The 21692-nt window shown below is 50.3% G+C and overlaps 2 protein-coding genes, 1 non-coding gene and 1 pseudogene across 4 annotated transcripts in view; 1 reads left to right on the top strand and 3 right to left on the bottom strand.

Moving 5' to 3' along the window:
- Positions 1-5681, bottom strand: part of LOC149360683 (uncharacterized) — an 85509-nt gene extending 79828 nt beyond the window's left edge. For both annotated transcript variants that reach the window (XM_089569377.1, XM_089569378.1), the window contains exon 1: positions 5452-5681. The gene's annotated coding sequence lies outside the window, so the exon portion shown is untranslated. The remainder of the gene's footprint in view (positions 1-5451) is intronic.
- LOC149360684 (uncharacterized) lies at positions 761-5601 on the bottom strand. Its single transcript, XM_089567892.1, has 4 exons — positions 5271-5601; positions 5028-5207; positions 4763-4995; positions 761-1078 (listed from the first exon to the last, which is right to left on the bottom strand). The coding sequence occupies exons 1-4, from the start codon at positions 5599-5601 to the stop codon at positions 761-763; spliced, it is 1062 nt and encodes a 353-aa protein (XP_089424018.1).
- Positions 5636-20879, bottom strand: LOC149360681 (uncharacterized; annotated as a pseudogene).
- On the top strand, positions 11538-11609 carry TRNAT-CGU (transfer RNA threonine (anticodon CGU)). The gene has a single exon. It is a non-coding gene; the product is annotated as a tRNA-Thr (tRNA).
- Positions 20880-21692: the final 813 nt, after the last annotated feature.

Genomic DNA, 21692 nt, shown 5'->3' with positions numbered 1-21692 from the left:
ATGGACTTCCTGAATGAACATGGGGCGATCATCGACCTTCGATCTAAGTCGATCAAGCTTTCCACGGACAAGGCCATATCTGCCGCTGTTGTAGCGGCGTTCGGCCGCTATCGGGGTGAGCGTTCCGGCCGAGCGGATACGTACAGAGAAGAAGCGAGGTCCCTGTCCAAGCCCAGAGCGAAAGACGCCCGTCTGTTTATTGCAGCCAAATATATACAGGCAATAGCGTCACGGTTCTCACGTGACTCGAACGCAGACGCATATCAGCACACCCCCCTTTTTGGACAACATCAGAAATCCCGTTATCACATTTGAGGTAACTACTTCACTGGCAAATGTGCGAACTTTAGAACCAGATAACAAGAGCTTTGTTCTGTTCAACAAAAAGAAACACTCCGCATGGCTCAGCCTGAGAACGCGCGCACACACAAAAGGTTACTCATCATATCCCCAGCGAACGGGAGGGCGAACCTCTCTTCCCGACCTGGTCACCGTGACTGGAGCCGAAGGAACCTGTCGTTCGGCTTTTGCCTCGGCCGCACAGCTGTTAACTCATAACTTCCGTTTGCTTTCCCAACAATTGGCAAGCGGTTTAACATTCGTCGATTGCGGCGCAACTGAGCGCCTTTTTCTGTGCGTACTACGAAGGACCGCGGGGTAGCTGCAGCACAGGCTACAGTGGTCCTGGTTTTCAAGTCTTGAACCCACACAGCATCACCGACCTTCAACGGATGAGATCCCTAGTACGATGACGTTTGTTCTAGTAACGCGCTTGCAATTTTCGATTCGAATGATCCTTAGCTGTAACATCAGTCATTCTACTCTGTGTCGGGCCCCGCAGCTGAGGTGCCATCGGAACGCGAGTCCTTAGGCGTCGACCCATCAGGATTTTTGCAGGACTGTAGCCCAGCACTCCTGGTGTCGCCCTGTATGCGAGAAGTGCGAGGTAGGAGTCGTTCGATTTAAGTATCAGACGATTGATTGTTTGCACCATTCTTTCCACTTCCCCATTAGCTTGCGGGAGCCTTGGGCTTACAGTCACGTGACTGAAACCATACTCAACATCAAAAGTTTCAAACTCAGAGCATGAAAATTGCGGTCCATTATCTGCCACTACCGTTTCCGGAATGCCATGACGAGCAAAAATGCTCTTCATATTTTCTATAACAGTTAGAGCTGTAGTTGAAGGCAGAAGCGCAATTTCCGGCTAGCGAGACAGATAATCGACCAGCACTAAATAGTGACGATTGTTGATAACGCACAAGTCTACACCAACTCTTTCCCATGCAAAATTCATAGTAGCCGTGGGCATCAACGGCTCTGCATTCTAAGCAGCACATCGCGCGCAAGTTACACAATCTTTCACCTGCTGCGCAAGTTGTTCGGTAAGGCCTGGCCACCAAGGCAACCCTTTAGCCAATGCTCGGCTTCTAGAAATGCCTTGATGCCCGTCGTGCAACTTTTCTAGCACTTCTTTTCTCAGGGACTGAGGCACTACGAGTCTGGTTACTTTTAAAAGCAACCCGTTGCCTTCCACTATAAGGCGCGCTCTTGCCAATAAGGGGCGAGATGGGAAGGAAGCCTCGGTTTTTCTGGCCAGCCTTGGCGACACAACAATCGGAGGGCTTTGCAAACTGCATCGGTTTCTTGAGCCTTTCTCACTCTTTCTCAGGAAATTATCTCCGGTTTCCAGTCCCTCAATGCACGATTTTGCATAGGAAGAAACTTCAGACACAGTCAATTCTCCGGCTATTCGCTTGTCTCCAGTGATTGGCGCTCGCGAAAGAGCGTCGGCAGTGACGAAGTTTTTTCCCGGAACATAGACTACCTCAAAACGATAGAGCATGAGGCGCAATCCGAACCGTTGAATTCTTTGCGGGGCCATATCAACAGGCATTTTTCCTAGTAAGGAAACAAGAGGCTTATGGTCCGTTTCGAAGAGTATGTCCAGACCGCTGAGGTATTCATGGAATCTTTCGGCAGCCCAAGTCAAGGCTAACGCCTCCTTCTCTAGCTGCGCGTAGCCCTCCTCAGTTTTCGTGAGGGAACGCGAGGCGAACGCTACTGGGCGTCGCTCACCGTTCGGTTGCGTTTGAGAAAGGGCTGCGCCCAGGCCGAAAGACGAAGCGTCTGCCGATAGAATCGTGGGAAGGCGAGGGTCGTACAAAGCCATGCACTTCGCGGAGCAAATGAGAGATTTCACTTTTTCGAACGCAGTGTTCTGCGCTGGGCCCCATATACAGGCCCTATCTTTATGCAAAAGTTCGCGCAAAGGAGCTGCAATGTGAGCAAGGTGCGGCAAGAACCGCCCCAGATGGTTTGCCATGCCCAGAATGCTGCGCAATTCCGCTACATTGCTCGGTGGCTTCATTTCTTTCACAGCATTTACCTTAGCTGGATCGGGTTGTACGCCTTCCTCACCAAGAACATGACCTAAAGCCTTTTAACACCGAAGACACACTTGGATTTGTTTAACGTAACGTTGGATTCTGCCAACCTGGACAAGACCTTTGCAAGTCTAGAATTATGTTGTTGCTTATTGTTTCCAAAGGCTAAAATATCGTCCATTACGTTGACGACTCCAGGCATGCATGCCAGGATTTCGGAGATTCTCTTCTGGAAATACCCGGCAACACACCGTCCGACGTGGTTCGGAGCCAAGGACCGCATTACCGACTACAGCGAAATCACTAAGGCCTACCGCCTGGCTCGCAGGACTCTCCCACCCCCGCACCCGAGGCTGAGTCGAGCGGAGGCGGTACTACTGAGACAGCTCCAGACCGGATCGCTACCGAGCCCGGGACTGATGCATCGCATGTACCCCGAGACCTACCCGACCGATACGTGTAGAGTCTGCCGGAGGGATCCGGCAGATCACACGCACATCTTGTGGGACTGCATCAGAAATCCAAAGGAAGCAAGATCAGGAACAATCCCGCCGCGGCTGGAGGCAGCCGCGAAGAGCAACGACCATGACCAACAGCTATGGGCCGTCCAGCAGGTCCTCGGGGCGCTCGAAAGGCAGGGACCCAGCGAGCCGGCAACGGCGAGCGGAGACCCGCGCCGAGTAACGGCAGCCTCGTAGACGACGTAAGCCCTCGTCGGGGCGCTCGAGCGCCCAACTGCAGGCACAAATAAAGTTTGCCCCAATCCAATCCAATTTCTGGAAATACTCAGGTGCTGAAGTAATTCCGAAAGGTAACCTGGTGAAACAGTACCACCCGAACGATAGTAAATTCCTCCGAAACGTTGCTTACTTGATAGAAACCAGAATTTGCGCCCAGTTTAGAAAAACGTTTTGCACCGGCTATAGAACCTAGAGCTTGATTCACTGTGGTGAGGGCGAACTTCTCTCGTAGAACGCACTTATTCAGTTGTGTAAGGTCTACAGAGATCCTGACATCCCCAGAGAGAGAGAGACTCTTTAATGAAATACAGAGAATTTAGCCGGCGTTAAAAAATCGCTGGCATGCTACTCTGCGTAGGGAGGGGAATTTGGGAGATAAAGACAGAAGGAGAGCAGTGTGGAAGAGGTAAAAAAAAAACGAAGATAAAATGCTGCCATGAAATGGGTGCTAAGGATGCAATGGCGAGTATTGATGTAACCTATGGAATGATGGAGTGCATAGTCCGACAAATGGGCTGACGAAGTTCACTGCATGAAGAATTCATTAAGGTAACGTTCCCCACTCGGCTTTACCACTGGTACTATGCCGGCACACCACTCCGTAGGCCCGTCAACTTTACGAATACCGTCCATTCGATCCCATATTTTGGACCACCCTGTATGTGCCGAGAAAATATCGTAGCCTAGCCTAACTCAGACGCAGTCTGTGATATTTTAACTGGCTGCGCGGAAATACGAGAACGGTTAGAAAGCAGCAACACATTCTGAAGAAAGTTTTACGCACCTGTAGAGAAATGATCGCTGCAGATGCGGTCATGTTCTGACGGCTCCCATGGTGAGCCATCGGGGGAAACCCGACGCACAGCGACGACCCATCTTTTCCTGCGCTGCGAGTAGTACCGCTCCGAAGGTAAGCGAAAAAACCTCACACCTTCCTACCCGCGACGGTTAGTGCAGCCTACAGCCGCACAAGTGTTGGGCATTGTTCGGCCAGAGACTAAGGAACGCAGTGCTCACACGGATCAACGCAGTGCTATCCGTCCGCGCGTACGCTCTGCCCTCCAAAATGGTGGACGCGGCCTAGGGACAGCTGGGAGCGAGGCTAGTAATCTCGACTGGAAAAAGGCCCATTGGAATTCTGCGTGGAACAGTTATAGCATAAGGAACCGCGTCTGGGCGAAGCCGAATCTGATACTCTCCTGGCATTGCACCCAGGTTACTGCAAACTGCGGGGCCTGGAACGCTACCGGTAGATTCCTTCTTCGCGACTGAATCGAGAAACGTCACGGCTCCTAGTGCCTCCAGAACGGGCAAACCGAGAAGAACATGTAGTAGCGGGCTGACGACATAACATGTTTGGCGAGAACGTTTCCCCTTCCAAGCAATTTCTGCCTCGAATTTGCCCAAAAAATTGAGGCGTGAACCACTCGCGCCTGACAAAACCTCGTTTGCTCTCGTTAATTCAACAGGGAGACCAGGAAAATATGACGGCAGCACGGTAACTTCGGCCCCAGTGTCAACTTTTGCAAACACTGGAACAGAGTTAACACATACTTGAATGTATCGCGCTTTTACACCTGGCGTTCCAATCTCTCCCACCAAAATTTGTCCCATGTCCGCTTGCACAGAAAAAACTCGTTCCTTGCGTTGGTTGCCCGTGGAAGACTTTTCGATGCACGCTTTAGCAAAGTGTCCCTTTACGCCGCAGTAATTGCACTTAACTGTCCTCGCTGGGCAAAATGTTCGTGGATGCAGGGCGTTACCGCAGTAGATGCAGCGTCCGTCATGACGCACTAAATAGCTCGCGTTCCAACGTTGAGGCTTTTTATTACGTCCCACGGCGTCGACTGTTATTGCGGAGCCAACTGTCCTATTTTCACAGGGAAGAGGTATACCTTCGAAGCTTGGTCTGCCGTGGAGTTGCGAAGGAGTTCCTGCTGCTGCTGGACCCTCTCTTTAAGGCTTGCTTTTGCAACGGCGGACGCAAGAGTCAGCTTAAAGTCCATCTGTAGCGACTCTGAGAGTTTTTCGTCTGTCAGTCCGACGAGGAACCTGTCTCTGATAAGTCCTTGCTTAAGTTCTCCAAAATCTCACCGGTCTCCTAAGACATGCAACGCCGTCATGAACTGGTCTACTGACTCACCGGGCATTTGATGTCGCTTGGGAAAGCAAGCGCTCTCGTACACGACGTAGACCTCTTTTATGAAATATGTGTCGAACTTCTCTTTCACGACGTCGAACCTCTTCGAGTCCTCATCCGCGAGACCGAAAGTGGCAAAAATATCCCGAGCTTGCCGTCCCATGGAGTAGAGAAGCGTTCGTACCTGTGCTTCCTCTGACCGTTCATTGAGGCCCGAATGAACGCGATAGTCATCGAAATGCTGAATCCATGCCGGCCACTCCGATGTATTGTCGAAGTCCAGCGGCGGTGGCTGTTGAAGGCCCTGTGCTGTGAAGATTTTGGCTCCGTCCATCTCTCGACGCTCTGTTCTCTCCCAGGTCCCAGCTTTATACTTCTGACACCATGTCGTAGCGGCGTCCGGCCGCTATCGGGGAGAGCGTTCCGACCGAGCGGAAACGCATAGAGAAGAAGCGAGGTCCGTGTCCAAGCCCAGAGCGAAAGACGCCCGTCCGTTGTTGCTGTTGCTGCGACTGAGAGAAGAATGAAAAGGAAATTGCACGGGCCTGCCAACTGGCTCCAGCCGAGACACCACCGCTGCCACGTGCAGATAGAGGAGAGTTATACGATCACAGAAAGAGAAAAAGAAAGCAAAAGGCGCGCGTCGCAGCAACAACCGCGTCCGCCGGAGCGGACGCTGGCTGAAAAAACAGATAAACGGCCGTAGCCGCGATTCGTCACGCCCGTCCCTTTATTGCAGCCAAATATATACAGGCAATCACGTTACGGTTCTCACGTGACTCGAACGCAGACGCATATCAGCACAGCCACGACGACAGCGACTCATCACGTTGCCTTAAACGTCATCGACGAAGCATTGAGGGTGCCGCCCCGATCATGTGTCCTCGCCTGCATAGGTACTGGAGACATCGAAACTGCCGAAGGCGTCGTCGAGGGGAACACCCAGTTATTCCTGCATCGACGACTGGGCGTCGCAAGGGGAGTCGCCCAAATCCGGAATGGCCAAGCCCAAGTGCTGCTAACTAACTTCACCGAAGAATACCGGCATCTAAACAAAGGTACGACGATTGCTTTTCTCGACGAGCTGGCAGACATAAGAGACATATTTTCCCTACCTGACCAACCCGTAGAACCATCTGACCAAGGCCATCAACCCACGTTTGATATCAATCCTTGAGCCCTTCATTATTGACCAACGTTGTATTGTGATGTATCGTTTTTCATTTTATTGCATTGCATTATGTTTTGTTGTATTAACGTATTATTCTCAGTTGCATTTGCTTTGTCCCCCCCCCCTTATGTAATGCCTCAACAGAGGCCTTTAAGGGTAAAATAAATGATGATGATGATGATGATGATGATGAATCCAGCATTAACCCGGAGCAGACAACACCAAATACGTAGTCTTCTTCAAAAGTACAGTGACTGCTTCTCATCAGCATCGAATGTGCGACGAACCAGGCTTGCCAAGCACCGCATTGTCACAGACGAACACGCCCGACCACTGCGACAGAGCCCCTACCGCGCATCGCCGCTAGAACGCCAAGCTATCCGCAAGCAAGTTGAGGAAATTCTTCGTGACGACGTCATCCAGCCATCGAGGAGCCCCTGGGCAGCACCAGTCGTCCTAGTGAAAAAGAAAGACTGCCCCCTTCGCTTTTGCGTCGATTACCGCCGCCTGAACAGCATTACGAAGAAGGATGTCTACCACCTCCCCCGCATCGACGACACACTGGATCGGCTGTGCAACGCTAAGTACTCATCGATGGACCTGAAGAGCGGCTACTGGCAAATTGAAGTTAACGAAAGAGATCGCGAAAAGACTGCCTTCATCACGCCAGACGGACTCTTCGAGTTCAAGGTGATGCCATTCGGCCTCTTCTCTGCCCCAGCGACGGCCGAGCGAGTAATGGATACGGTGCTCGCAGGCTTGAAGTGGCAAATTTGCCTAGTAAACTTAGACGACGTTGTTGTCTTCTCCTCAAGACCACCTCAGAAGGCTTCGGTAGTGCTGGAAAATTTCAAGTCTTCAAATCAAATCAAATCAAATCAAGCTTTATTTTAACATCGTGATGTTTGGTGGGCACATACAAAAAGCCAAAAAGAGGCTTGACGGGGAATGTGCCCCGCTGTACAGGGCAGATGTGGTTACATCAGTGCAACACTGAAACCAGGGAAGTGCCAGTTCGCCTACGAAGACCTGCTGTTCCTTGGTCACGTCGTAAGCAAGGATGGAATTCGCCCAGACCCCCAGAAAACGGCTGCGATCGCAGAATTTCCAAAGTCTAATTACAAGAAAGCTATACGCAGATTCCTTTCATTGTGCGCTTATTACCGACGATTCGTCAAGAACTTTTCGCGCATCGCTGAACCTTTGACCCAACTTACCAAGGCTGACGTGCCTTTTAAATGGGAAAGGCCACAAAAAGAAGCTTTCAAGAGCTTAAGGGCCGCTTACAGTCCCCTGCTGTGCTCGGGCACTTTGATGAAAACGCCGAAACCGAAATCCATACCAATGCAAGCAGTGTGGGCTTAGGGGCGGTCCTCGTTCAGAAAAATAGAAGACAGGAGAAAGCTATCGCGCACGCTAGCCGTTCACTGTCGAAAGCCGAGGCCAACTATTCGACCACTCAGAAAGAATGTCTCGCCATTATTTGGGCCACGTAGAAATTTCGCCCCTACCTGTACGGACGACCATTAGAGGTTGTGAGCGATCACATCCTCTGTGCTGGCTAGCCAATTTGAGAGATCCCTCCGGCCCCCTTGCTCGTTGGAGCCTGCACCTTCAAGAATTCGACATAACTGTAGTCTACAAATCTGGTCGCAAGCATTCCGACGCAGACTGCTTGTCGCGAGCCCCCGTCGACACAGCACCGGAAGAGGAAGACGGCAACGCTTTCTTAGAGCTGGTAAGTGCCAGCACTTTGATGCATTCATATTTGCACATAAAGCCGTCTTCCCATCTTCGATCTCCCAGCTAACAGGACCCCTTTCGTTGCGTCGTCCAATCTGTGAGCCTATACCCTATTAATACTCCTTTTCCTCTAAAACTCCTAATCGTTCCAACAGTTCACCGCCTGTGTCTTGGCCACTCCCCCGTAGTGGGTATGTGCCATTCTACTTGAGGCCAACCAACCAGCACTTTCGCGTAGCAGCAGCGCTCGGATCCTGAGTTGCAAAGCCTAGTTGATTATCTGAAAGGCAAGACCACATCGCCTCCCCGAAAGTTCAATCGGCAACTGTCGTCCTTCGTCCTTCACAATAATGTCCTCCTGAAGAAGACCTTCGCACCCAACAGGACAGTGCATCTTCTTGCCGTGCCGAGAAATCTCAGGCAAGAAATTATGCAGGCGTGTCATGATGAGCCGACTGCAGGGCATCTCGGGATTGCTCGGACGTTGCACCGCATCCAGGAGAAGTAGTATTGGCCGCGGCTAGCTACACACGTTTCCCATTACGTGAAAACGTGCCGTCAGTGTCAGTGACGCAAAACGCCTCCGACCAGACCAGCCGGAATCCTGAACCCCATACCACCGCCAACTAAGCCTTTTCAACACTGGAGTAGCATGCCAGGCCCATAACCAGGCAGACCTCTCCATTATCCATTAAAGTCTCTTTCCTCCCAGCCTTCCTTTTCAACAAATAGGGATAGGCCTCCTCGGCCCCTTTCCGACTTCATCATCAGGTAACAAGTGGATCATCGTGGCCACCGACTACATGACCCGCTACGCCGAAGCAAAAGCGTTGCCTAGTAGTACCGCAACAGAAGTCGCACAATTTTTTGTCGAATAAACTCTCCTGCGACACGGCGCCCCCGAAGTGCTCATCACATACAGAGGAACGGCATTTACTGCGGAGCTGACGCAAGCTATTTTAAACTACAGCCAGACAAGCCATCCGAGGACAACTGCCTATCATCCGCAAACCAACTGGCTCACAGAGCGTCTGAACAAGACCATCGCAGACATGCTATCCATGTACAACGATGCCAAACACAAGACGTGGGACTCCATTCTGCCCTACGTGATCTTCGCCTATAATACTGCCGTCCAGGAGACAACCAGGTTTACCCCCTTCCAGCTGGTATACGGCAGGAAGCCCACGACAATACTCGATGCAATGATCCCGCACGTTTCCGACGAAGGCAGCCTCGACGTCGCCGCCTACCTTCATCCCGCCGAGGAAGCCCGAAGACTTGCGCGTCTTCGCATTCAAGACGAGCAGCACACCGACGCCCGACGCTACAATCTGCGCCGACGAGACACGCATTACAAGCCAGCTGATCGTGTTTGGATATGGACGCCAGTTCGCCGCCGTGGATTGAGTGAAAAGTTACTGCGACGCTACTTTGGCCCGTACAGGGTTCTCCATCGCATCGGTGACCTCGACTATGAAGCCATCCCCGACGGCACGAAAGCATCTCATCGACGCCGCACACGCCCGGAAGTCGTACATGTCGTACGCCTGAAGCCATATTATGAACGCTAAAGGACTCGAAGTTTGCATTCTCCGTGCTTATTTTCAATTTAAAGCATCGAGACGATGCTTCTTTGGGAGGGGAGCAATGCCGCGTATCATTGTAGTGCCCTTTCGTTCGCTCAAGGCAGCAGGAAAGGGGTGTTATCATTTTTGTTCGTGACGCGAGAAGCGACCGGACTAATCTCGATGGATAATAGCCATGCCTAGCTGCATCTACGTGTTTCCAGATTACTCTAGACGATTTCGACCTGTTCTCTCGAAGTGTCCTTGCCGGCTTTAAATTGAACGTTTCCGCGAGCAGCTGGCATTCGTAGTTCGACGACTGACTAGCACGTTTGTTGCTTACGCCGCCGCCGAGTGATTCAGCTCTTTTGCGGGCGTAAGTCAGCCCAAATAAACAGCTTCGTTTGCAAGTCTTGCTGGTGTCTTCCTGACCGCTGGACAGCCGCCACTACAACGTGACAATACTACCAGCCTGGATGTAAGGCAGGAGTGGGTGATACAGAGTGAGAGACAGGAATACAACGTGCATTCAGTCGAATGATGGAAGGCGTGATGATGAGATGTACAACACATACAAACCAGTAACCTAAACATAAACATTATTTTAGGACAACTTTTCTTTTTTCTGTTCTTTTTATGTCGCCGCATTTTTTTTAACAGGATGTTGGGTCACGAGAGCTGGGCGATATTTTCTGGTGAAAGCGCCCACGGGAAGCGCGAGTTCTCCGACTGTAGGGGCGAATTTACGGCACCTCCTAGTTCTCTCTAACTGAGTTGTGCGGCCACAGTTAATCATTGTATCTGAGAATCAGTGACATTGCCCTAGTGCATATTTTGATTTGGCTTAAACTTCCGTTTTCTCTTGCGAGGAAGCACGTTAGTGTGAAACATTAACTACCTTTCTGTTCACCAAGAAAGAGCGTTGCGTACTGTTACCAATGTGCCTATCACTCATCAAATGATTGGACCATTATTTTCTGAGAATAGATTCCTGTTCTTCAGACATTTTAATCTAGGTTTGCATGCATTTAGGCTCGGAGAATCTACAAAGGTGGCACACTGTTTTCTGATATTCTAACATTTATTCCCGCGGATCCTCTTATCTGGTTAGATTTTACTCTTGTGCAGTCCCACAAGATAGAATTCACTACTGGCTCATAATGCTGAGGCTCTAAGCAGGTTCCAGTCTAATCAACTTAGAGCTACCTGTCTTCCATTTATAACCTCTATGTATAACACCGTTGTAAACAAAAATATAACCTTTTTTTTCTTGAAATTCACTATGCCAGAAGCCAACAGTCACAGACACCAAAGGACACAGCGGATTTTTTTACATTAATTTATTTATTTTGTGGTGTTGATCAATTTCGAATATTACTCAATATGTTATCGCTTAAAGCTAATTGATTTGAAAAGCAGAAGAAAAAACAACCACATGCCGCTGGTGGGATCCGAACCTACGACCTGCGAATTACGCGTCCGGTGCTCTACCTCTGAGCTACGGCGACGTGTGTCAAATCTTCTGCTTCCGGGGGTATTTATGTTTACAAAGAACCTAACTTTGAAAGTGTTCATCAGCGCCACCCACATTCATAAGCGGCGGACGTAGAATGTCCTGAGTTACCGCTGGTGTGACGTAGAACGTCATCGCACGGCGAGGGTGGAAGCTGTGTGAGAACACTCTTATGCTTCCTATGGCGTCAAGGCTGCCATAACCGCTGATGAACACACTCAAGGTTAGGTTATTTGTAAACATAAATACCCCCGGAAGCAGAAGATTTGACAGGCGTCGCCGTAGCTCAGAGGTAGAGCACCGGACGCGTAATTCGGAGGTCGTGGGTTCGAATCCCACCGGTGGCATGCGGTTGTTTTTTCTTCTGCTTTTCTAATCGATTAGCTTTAAGCGATAACATATTCAGTAATATTCTAAATTGATCAAGACCACAAAATAAATAAATTAATGTAAAAAAAAATCCCTATGCCATAAAGTATGATAGCCGTGGTGCAAGGATACACTATAGCCTTTTTTTTGCAACGAAAGCTATTATAATATTGTCACGTTGTAGTGACGGCAATCCAGCAGTCGAGGAAGACAGCAACAAGCCTTGCAAACGAAGCTCTTTATTTGGGCTGACTTGCGCCCTCAAAAGAACTGAATCACTCGGCGGCGGCATAAGCAAAAAACATGCTCGTCAGTCGTCGAACTACGAATGCCAGCTGCTCGCGGCATCGTTCAATTTAAAGCCGGCAAGGAAACTTCGAGATAACAGGTCGAGATCATCTAGACTAATCTGGAAACACGTAGATGTAGCTCTTCATGGCTGTGATCAATCGAGATAAGTCCGGTCGCTTTTCGCGTCACGAACAAAAATGATAACACCCCTTTTCTGCTGCCTTGCGCGAACGAAAGGGCACTACAATGATACGCGGCATTGCCCCCCTCCCAAAGAAGCATCGTCTCGATGCTTTAAATTGAAAATAAGCACGGAGAATGCAAACTTCCAGTCCTTTAGCGTTCATAATATGGCTTCAGGCGTACGACATGTACGACTTTCGGGCGTGTGCGGCGTCGCTGAGATGCTGTCGTGCCGTCGGGGATGACTTCATAGTCGAGGTCACCGATGAGACGGAGAACCCTGTATGGGCCAAAGTAGCGTCGCAGTAACTTTTCACTCAATCCACGGCGGTGAACTGGCGTCCATATCCAAACACGATCAGCTGGCTTGTAATGCGTGCGTGTCTCGTCGGCGCAGATTGTAGCGTCGGGAGTCGGTGTGCTGCTGATCTTGAATGAGAAGCCGCGCAAGTCTGCGGGCTTCCTCGGCGCGATGAAGGTAGGCGGCGACGTCGAGGTTCTCTTCGTCGGAAACGTGCGGGAGCATTGCGTCGAGTGTTGTCGTGGGCTTCCTGCCGTATACCAGCTGGAATGGGGTAAACCTGGTTGTCTCCTGGACGGCGGTATTATAGGCGAAGATCACGTAGGGCAGAATGGAGTCCCACGTCTTGTGTTCGGCGTCGAGGTACATAGAGAGCATGTCTGCGATCGTCTTGTTCAGACGCTCTGTGAGTCCGTTGGTTTGCGGATGATAGGCAGTCGTTCTCCGATGGCTTGTCTGGCTGTAGTTTAAAACGGCTTGCGTCAGCTCTCCGCTGTAAACGCCGTTCCTCTGTCTGTGATGAGCACTTACGGGGCGCCGTGTCGCAATAGAATTTGTTCGACAAAAAATTGTGCGACTTCTGTTGCGGTACCACTAGGCAACGCTTTTGCTTCGGCGTAGCGGGTAATGTAGTCGGTGGCCACGATGATCCACTTGTTTCCTGATGATGAAGTCGGAAAGGGGCCGAGGAGGTCTATCCCTATTTGCTGAAAGGACTTAGTTGGCGGTGGTATGGGATTCAGGAGTCCGGCTGGTCTGGTCGGAGGCGTTTTGCGTAACTGACACTCACGGCACGTTTTCACGTAATGGGAAACGTCGGTAGCTAGCCGCGGCCAATAGTACTTCTCCTGGATGCGGTCCAACGTGCGAGCAATCCCGCGATGTGCTGCAGTCGGCTCATCATGACATGCCTGCATAATTTCTTGCCTGAGAGTTGTGGGCACAACAAGAAGATGCACTGTCCTGTTGGGTGCGAAGTTCTTCTTCAGGAGGACATTATTGTGAAGGACGAAGGACGACAGTTGCCGCTTGAACCCTCGGGGAGGCGATGCGGTCTTGCGTTTCAGATAATGAACTAGGCTTTGCAAGTCAGGGTCCGAGTGCTGCTGCTGTGCGAAACTGCTGGCGCTTACCGGTCCTAAGAAAGCGTCGTCGTCTTCCTCTTGCTCGTGACAAGCAGTCTGCATCGGAATGATTGCGGCCAGATTTATGGACTACAGTTATGTCGAATTCTTGAAGGCGCAGGCTCTAACGAGGAAGGCGGCCGGAGGTATCTTTCAAATTGGCTAGCCAGTACAAAGCATGGTGATCGCTGACAACCTTGAAGTGCCGTCCGTACAGGTAGGCGCGAAATTTCGACATGGCCCAAATAATGGCGAGACATTCTTTCTCGGTGGTCGAATAGTTGACCTCGGCTTTCGACACTGAACGGTTAGCGTACGCGATAACTTTCTCCTGTATTCCATTTTTCTGAACGAGGACCGATCCTAAGCCCATACTGCTTGCATCGGTATGTATTTAGGTTTCGGCGTTTTCATCAAAGTGCCCGAGCACAGGAGGGGATTGTAAGCAGCGCTTCAGCTCTTTGAAAGCTTCCTCTTGCGGCCTTTACCATTTAAAGGGCACGTCAGCCTTGGTAAGTTGGGTCAAAGGTTCAGCGATGTGCGAAATGTTCTTGACGAATCGCCGGTAATAAGCGCACAATCCAAGGAATCTGCGTACAGCTTTCTTGTCATTAGGCTGCGGAAACTCTGCGATCGCAGCCGTCTGCTGAGGGTCTGGGCGAACTCCATCTTTGCTTACGACGTGACCAAGGAACAGCAGCTCCTCGTAAGCGAAGTGGCACTCCTCTGGTTTCAGTGTTAGTCCTGAAGACTTGATCGTTTCCAGCACTGTCCGAAGCCTTCTTAGATGGTCTTCAAAGCTTGAGTAGAAGAGAACAACGTCATCTAAGTAGACTAGACAAATTTGCCACTTCAAGCCTGCGAGAACCGTATCCATTACTCGCTGAAACGTCGCTGGGGCAGAGCAGAGGCCGAATGGCATCACCTTGAACTCGAAGAGTCCGTCTGGCGTGATGAACGCAGTCTTCTCGTGATCTCTTTCGTCGACTTCAATTTGCCAGTAGCCGCTCTTCAGGTCCATCGATGAGAAGTATTTAGCGTTGCATAGCCGATCCAATGTGTTGTCGATGCGGGGGAGGGGGTAGACATCCTTCTTCGTAATGCTGTTCAGGCGGCGGTAATCGACGCAAAAGCGAAGGGTGCCGTCTTTCTTATTCACTAGGACGACTGGTGCTGCCCAGGGGCTCCTCGATGGTTGGACGGCGTCGTCACGAAGCATTTCCTCAACTTGCTTGCGGATAGCTTGGCGTTCTAGCGGCGATACCCGGTAGGGGCTCTACCGCAGTGGTCGGGCGTGTTCGTCTGTGACAATGCGGTGCTTGGCAAGGCTGGTTCGTCGCACATTCGATTCTGATGAGAAGCAGTCGCTGTAGTTTTGAAGAAGGCTGCGTATTTGGTCTTGTCTGTTTCGGGTTAATGCTGGCTAGATATCAAACGTGGGTTGATGGCCTTGGTCAGTTGGTTCTACGGGTTGGTCAGGAAGGGCAAATATGTCTCCGATGTCTGCCAGCTCGTCGAGGAAAGCGATCGTCGTACCTTTGTTTAGATGCCGTTATTCTTCGGTGAAATTGGTTAGCAGCACCTGGGCTTGGCCATTTCAGATTTGGGCGACTCCCCTTGCGACGCCCAGTCCTCGGTCAAGGAGTAACTGGGTGCTCCCCTCGATGACGCCTTCGGCAGTTTCGATGTCTCCAGTACCTATGCAGGCGACGACACTTGATCGGAGCGGCACGCTCAATGCTTCGTCGAGGACGTTTAAGGCAATGTGATCAGTCGCTGTCGTCGCGGCAGATATGGCTTTGTCCGTGGAAAACTTGATCGACTTGGATCTAAGGTCGATGATCGCCCGATGTTCATTCAGGAAGTCTATTCCCAAAATCACGTCTCGCGAGCATTTCTGTAGGACCAGGAAGGTTGTAGCATGGATTCGCCCATTTACTGTAACTCTTGCGGTGCAGCGTCCTGACGGCGTAATAAGGTTACCACCTGCGGTGCGGATCAGCGGGCCATCCCAAGTTGTTGATACTTTCTTGAGTCGGGCAGCGAGTGGCCCGCTCATGACTGAGTAGTCAGCTCCCGTGTCGACCAAGGCAGTAACCGCGTGACCGTCGACCGTAACTTCAAGATCACTTGCTCGCGTTCTCGTATTGTACGTTGTCTTCGGTGTCCGATCTCGGCTTCGTCGAGTAGTGAGGCTGCGGTGGGCGTACTCCGACGTTACTTCACTGGGCAGCGGTAAAAGCTTCAAGTCTGGCCGCGTCGTCGTCGTCGTCGGTGCTGTCGTCGTCGGTGTTGTCGTCGTATTTGAGGCATGGTCTTCAGTACTCGTCGATGGAGGATCTTTGTCATTGCGCTTAGAAGCAACTTCACCTCCAGAGGCTGCTTTATTTAGTTTAACCTTCGGGGGCTGGGGGAGCGTCCACGCACGGCGTAACCACCTCGGCTAGGAGATACAAAGTGCGGGGACAATGGCGACGGGGAACGTGATAGGGGGCTCGGCGATGAGTATTCTTCCCGACGCGAGAACTCCTCGATTTCGGGTGGTCGCTGGCCGGGTCGGGGTCGTGGAGCATCGTAAGAGAACCCTCGGATGCCCAGTGTTCTGTATGGGCAGTGCCGGAAGACGTGACCGGCTTCGCCGCAGTGGAAGCAGAGTGGGCGGCGCTGGTCGGGAGTTCTCCACTCGTCGCATTTCCTCAGCTGTGTGCTACGCTCGGAGGGCGGGCGGGTTGGGGCGAGAGGGCGGCGGCCCAACGCAGCTGGCTGAGGGCGATAGGGGCTTGAGTCCCGTCGTCGAGGTGCAGGACGGCGCACAGCTGCGGCGTAAGTCATGGCCGGAAGCTCCATAGGCAGCGTGGTGGTCGGCGTCACACCCAAAGCCTGTTGGACTTCATCCCGGATGGCGTCTGTGAGGGATGAAAGCTGCGGCTGCGTTCCCGTTGGCAGCAATCGGCGGAGCTCCTCTCGCACAACTTGACGGATAACCTCTCGCAGGTTATCGTTGTTAGCGGTGTCCAGGCAGTTTGCTGAGAAAATGCGCTGCTGGCGGCCATACTGGCGGGCTCTGGCATCAAGTGTTTTTTCCATGGTGGATGCCTCTTCGACGAATTCCGCGACAGTTTTGGGTGGGATCCGTACGAGGCCCGCAAAGAGTTGTTCTTTAACTCCTCGCATAAGCAACTTCACCTTCTCTTCTTCCTTCATGTTTGCGTCGGCTCGCCGGAAGAGACGCTTCATCTCCTCAGTGTAGACTACAACGGTTTCGTTTGGGTGTTGAATGCGAGACTGAAGGAGCTGCTGGGCTCTCTCCTTTCGCACGACGTTTGTGAAGGTCTTGAGAAGCTTCTCCTTGAAGGTTTCCCAGTTCGTCAGGCTAGCTTCCTCATTCTCAAACCAGATTCTTGCTGGTCCCTCTAAGGCAAAGAAGACGTACCTAAGTTTAGTGGCATCGTCCCATTTGTTGAAGATAGCCACACGGTCGAACTCTTCCAGCCATTCTTCCGGGTCTGTATCAGACGTAGCGTCGAAGGTTGGTGGCACCCTGGGCTGGTGAAAAATGATTGGAGTCGTAGTCTGGGGCAAGCTCATGGCGGACGTTGCTACTGGCTTTCGCTTCCGGGTAGGGTCCGGCAAAGTCCCGAACTCAGGTGCGTCACCTAGCAGACGTCGGCTTGCGCGGAGATCCTGCGGTGAATGACTCAGAGGGCTGGCGTCACGACTTGTAGGGGGTGTCCGGAACAAGGAATGTTACCCAGCACCTCCACCAGATGTCACGTTGTAGTGGCGGCAATCCAGCAGTCAGGAAAACAGCAACAAGCCTTGCAAACGAAGCTCTTTATTTGGGCTGACTTGCGCCCGCAAAAGAACTGAATCAACAAACAACAACAAACAAGCAACAAACGTGCTCGTCAGTCGTCGAACTACGAATGCCCGCTGCTCGCGGCATCGTTCAATTTAAAGCCGGCAAAGAAACTTCGAGATAATAGGTCGAGATCATCTAGACTAATCTGGAAACACGTAGATGCAGCTCTTCATGGCTGTGATCAATCGAGATAAGTCCGGTCGCTTTTCACGTCACGAACAAAAATGATAACACCCCTTTCCTGCTGCCTTGCGCGAACGAACGGGAACTACAATGATACGCGGCAATATTGTTATAGCTGTTATAGCCCTGCATTCTACCTTGCAATCTAGAGCGGCAGCCGTAAGACTTTAATTTTTGGTGAAATAATAATTTTTAATTGCATCTTGTAACAGCTGACAGGTGGCGAAGTGGAGAGGGCAATCGACGACTTCATACCACCGACGGCATAAACATAAACAGCGCACTAAGCATACACTTTTTGTTCTTCCTGTGATAACACGTATGCGTATGCGGTTAACCAGCAATGGTTGGAAGGCGGTAAAGTGGAGAGAAGGAAATCGCCTTTATCACGTTTAGGATAGATGAGGGAGAGGTAGCGCTTGAAGGAAAAAGAGAGGGTGGGCTCAACCTAAATGGCTGAACCAAAGCTTTAACAGGCTTCGCTGATTAATGCTCTACGAGAGAAGAGAAACAGTGGCTTGGAGGTGACGGTTGGATTAGTGTTCTGGGAGGTTCTCAAGAACGAAAACCTGTCATCCGATGTGTGTCCAACCAAGCGTGAAAGAAGAAAAACAATTGCAGGCTCGAGCGAGATTCGAATCCGTGGTGGCGCTGACAAATCAGCTACGCTTGCCGCTGCTATAGATCACTCGGACAACAAAGCAGCCTTTCTCCCCGCGTGTTAAAAATCCAGCCTGTCGTGCTGTTCCTTAAAAATCGTCGCCTTCATCCTGCAATCATGTGAAACACTGAAGCTTCAGCGGCTCTCCCGAAAGGTGCTGTAACTTAAGAAACTAATAACTGTTAAGAGACACAACACTAATCTTGGGGACGCATTGTTGACCGACCTGTCCTTTGCCAAGTCATTTTTGCTCCTTTCTTCCTAGTGGTGTTACAGCGAATACTGATTACCTGTTGCCCCCCAATTCTTATGAAATCCCGAACCCTCCTCTATCCTTGTCCTCAGTGTGTGTGTGATAGTCCTTGTGATTTTCTAGCCTCATACTGCTATCTTCCGACCTTCTCGCTGTCATCTTGGCAGCACTAAATCCTTTCTCACATCCGTACTCTCGCCTTCAGAAGTGTAGGATTATGCTCACAAGGAAATCGCGTGGAGGTGAGTCTAACTTGGAACTTTCCTGGATACGCGCTTGGATTCCAATTATCGAGCGCCAATACGCTTTTGAAAACTCGCAGAGCCGATGTGAACATCGTCGCGTCATCATATTTGATTTGCGAGGTCGATGATTGCAAAATGTTCCGCGAAAGCGTGCGGCGCCTTAGGACACGTGCGAGACTGTCGCAGCCTGAAGTGGAGATTCGATCGAGGCGCAGAGAGGGAAGATGGGCGGGGAGAGCTGTTGTGACGGAGGCCTCTGATGCAGGCTGACGTCTCGTCGAAGGTCAGAAAACGCTAGGCACGTGGCGGGCTGACTATGAGTCGATTGCAGGGAGCAGCGGATGAGGAGAGAAGAGTATTACATGTCCAACATTCTGAGACAAAAGTTTTGGAAATTGGTGAATTGTAAGATACTCTTATGGAAATATTGAAGGCAATGGTCCATTTTTTTGATATACATCAAAATCTTTCTTTTAAAGTGTTCCATCGCTCGAATCGAACAGTTAACACTGCCATAGGAAAACAATGAGGAACGCTTTTGACGCAGCAAAAACGTTAATAAAAAATTCAAAACTGCCGTCTGGTGATCTGCGGATATATAGACTGTCATAGTGAAATCTTGCATTCTACTTTGCATGTTACATTTTATTCATCTTACATTATTCATCTTACATTTTATTAGAAGAATTGCGTTCGTAAATGGTTTCCAGCTCAAATAGTCTTTTGTCCGGAATCTTTGTGTATGTTTACTTACAACTCGTGAAATTCCGCAATCATATTTTTTTGTTCAAAAACTATTCTTTGAAAAACGCTTGTCTTCGAGAAGTGCATTACAACCTCCATATGCGAAAACGTGGAACCGAAAGAATTTTTTCGTGAACGGTTTCGAGCGAGCTCCGACAATCGTTGCAACGTGGTTGGCTTTTGCAAAGCTACTGCATAGTGTTTTGTAGGTGCATGTAGGGTGCTCCCATATTAGAGCTGCCTTTGAGGGTTCTGACAACGAGTGTTTGGTTCGGAAACTCCTATTTGTTTCATCGGGATTGCATAGGCGGTAGACCTCTCGAACTTTGTTAATTTTTACATGAGGTACGGATTGTAATCTTGTCAGCTGTAATCACCAGTATGGCGGCACAAGTAGCTTCAAATTTTATATTTGGGAATTATATTACGGCACCACGATATCGAGCATGCGAAGAGAAATGGTGTAGTTATGTTGGGCCTGGGCGCCTTAGCTGATCATTAAGGGAAAGGAACCCACGTCTATGTACGTCTCTGCTTATGCAGACATCGTGCAAAAGTGTTTCACACTGGCAGAAGTTCAACGGGAATAAAAGGTTGCAAGAAACTTAGCCTTAGACAGTTGGATAGAAAACCCAGTTACATCAAAGGCAGTGACAGAATATTTTTGTTACATAAAGTACGTGCCGCCTTGAAGCGCAAAGGCAGCGCCCCTTGCAATCCCAAGCTCGCGAACCTAACCCTAGCCAGTATGTACGTTCTCTTTCGTCACCGGCACTCTCATTCGCTATATTAAACCCCAAACTCTGACAAGACTGACTTGGAAAAATCCCTTTTTTCCAATGCAGTTACCTATTGGAATAGCTTACCAGTCCACTGTGTAGAGATGCTGGAATCGAGTAATTAAGATTCGACAAATCCCTGTGTCCTGTAACAACCACCCAACGTGTTTCTAACGTGGCGACTCGAGTTTATGCTCAACGTATTCGGCTTGTATATTTATGCTGTCTTTGCGGTGTTCTCAAACGCGTTGGTTTGACGTGCGCAGTTTTTTTTTTATTAGAAAATTCGGCCACGAGGCATAAGTTGAAAAAGGGGGAGTGGATTGTAGGATCTAGAAAGTTAGAAGAAGGAGTGGAGACCAGTTTCGACGAGGTAGTCGCATTGGCTGCTAGCTTCCTTTTTATGTTAAATTCATATTTTCTGTATGCCGCTCCTGCAGGAGCACGTGTCTGCAGTATCGTGTAAATCAATAATGATATTTACCAAGATATGTTTTTTTACTACAGTAAGTGAAAGTACACATCGATGCCAACCAGTCGAACCTGCGGCTGGCACAAAGCAGCTACTCGGCAAAAGCTCGAAAGTGAAGATGACGAACACTGACTCGCGCATGCGGCTCATGTTGCCTTCGGCACGTGCCGACCTCTCGAGGAGAAGAAAAAAGGAGGCGCCAGGAAGCAGTCGCAGAGACCCCAGGCTACTTTGTGGACATCATGGACTTGGCCAGCTCCTCGGTAAGCTTTCCTCAGCCGGTCTAACGATCTGCACAGTTCATTATCTTCGTGGCTTAAGGCGCTCGGAAGGGTTCGAAAGAAGAGATGCGACGCTGTCGTGCCGAGATGCGGTAACGAGTGAAGTGGAAGCTTCCACTAAGTGCAGTGTCTTCGGGGAACCGGTACTAAACCGGAAAAGAGGGTGGCTGCTGTTAAGTGACTAAAACAGCTGGTAATATTCGCGGTGAGGGCTTAGACTTGCTTAGATATTAGGTCGACGAGGCACACGTGTGGCGCTGGCCGAAGGACATTTTTTAAACTGATGGTTCTAAGTTCATGCCTTGTGTTATAGATTGCTTTGTACTTTGAATCCTACCTTTATTCAAAACGATGAAAATTAACAGCTGTTGTTCATAAACTTGGCACGTGGAATTTGACTGCTTCAGTGTTATTTATCAGTTGTCGTCTTGGTAGTCGTGAAACTCTTTCTGCACTCTGTGCATACATTCATGCATAAATTCATTTCCATTAAGGTACACCTAAATATATGTGAAAGGAAGCACGGGGTTGCGCGCTGTTTCAAAAATGGAAATCGACTTGTTTCGCGTGCGGTGGCGTGCATGAGGCCATAGCAGCTGCGGCACTTCGAAGAGCGGGAACACCGCCTCCTAGCACGGTGTCTGCTACAAGAGCAACCGATCCTTCAGTGTTGCTTAAGCGG

The sequence above is a fragment of the Amblyomma mixtum genome, chromosome 2 (genome assembly GCF_055824585.1).
Source record: "Amblyomma mixtum isolate Tamu chromosome 2, ASM5582458v1, whole genome shotgun sequence".
NCBI lineage: Eukaryota > Metazoa > Arthropoda > Arachnida > Ixodida > Ixodidae > Amblyomma > Amblyomma mixtum.
Note: the sequence above shows the minus strand (reverse complement) of the source record. Positions and strands in the feature narration are given on the sequence as shown.

Coding starts and splice junctions, on each gene's coding strand:
- LOC149360684 (XM_089567892.1), bottom strand. CDS start 5,601: ATGGACGGAGCCAAAATCTTCACAGCACAGGGCCTTCAACAGCCACCG. Junction 5,208..5,270: donor CAAGCGACATCAAATGCCCG/GTGAGTCAGTAG, acceptor GAGATTTTGGAG/AACTTAAGCAAGGACTTATC. Junction 4,996..5,027: donor CTCCACGGCAGACCAAGCTT/CGAAGGTATACC, acceptor GTGAAAATAGGA/CAGTTGGCTCCGCAATAACA.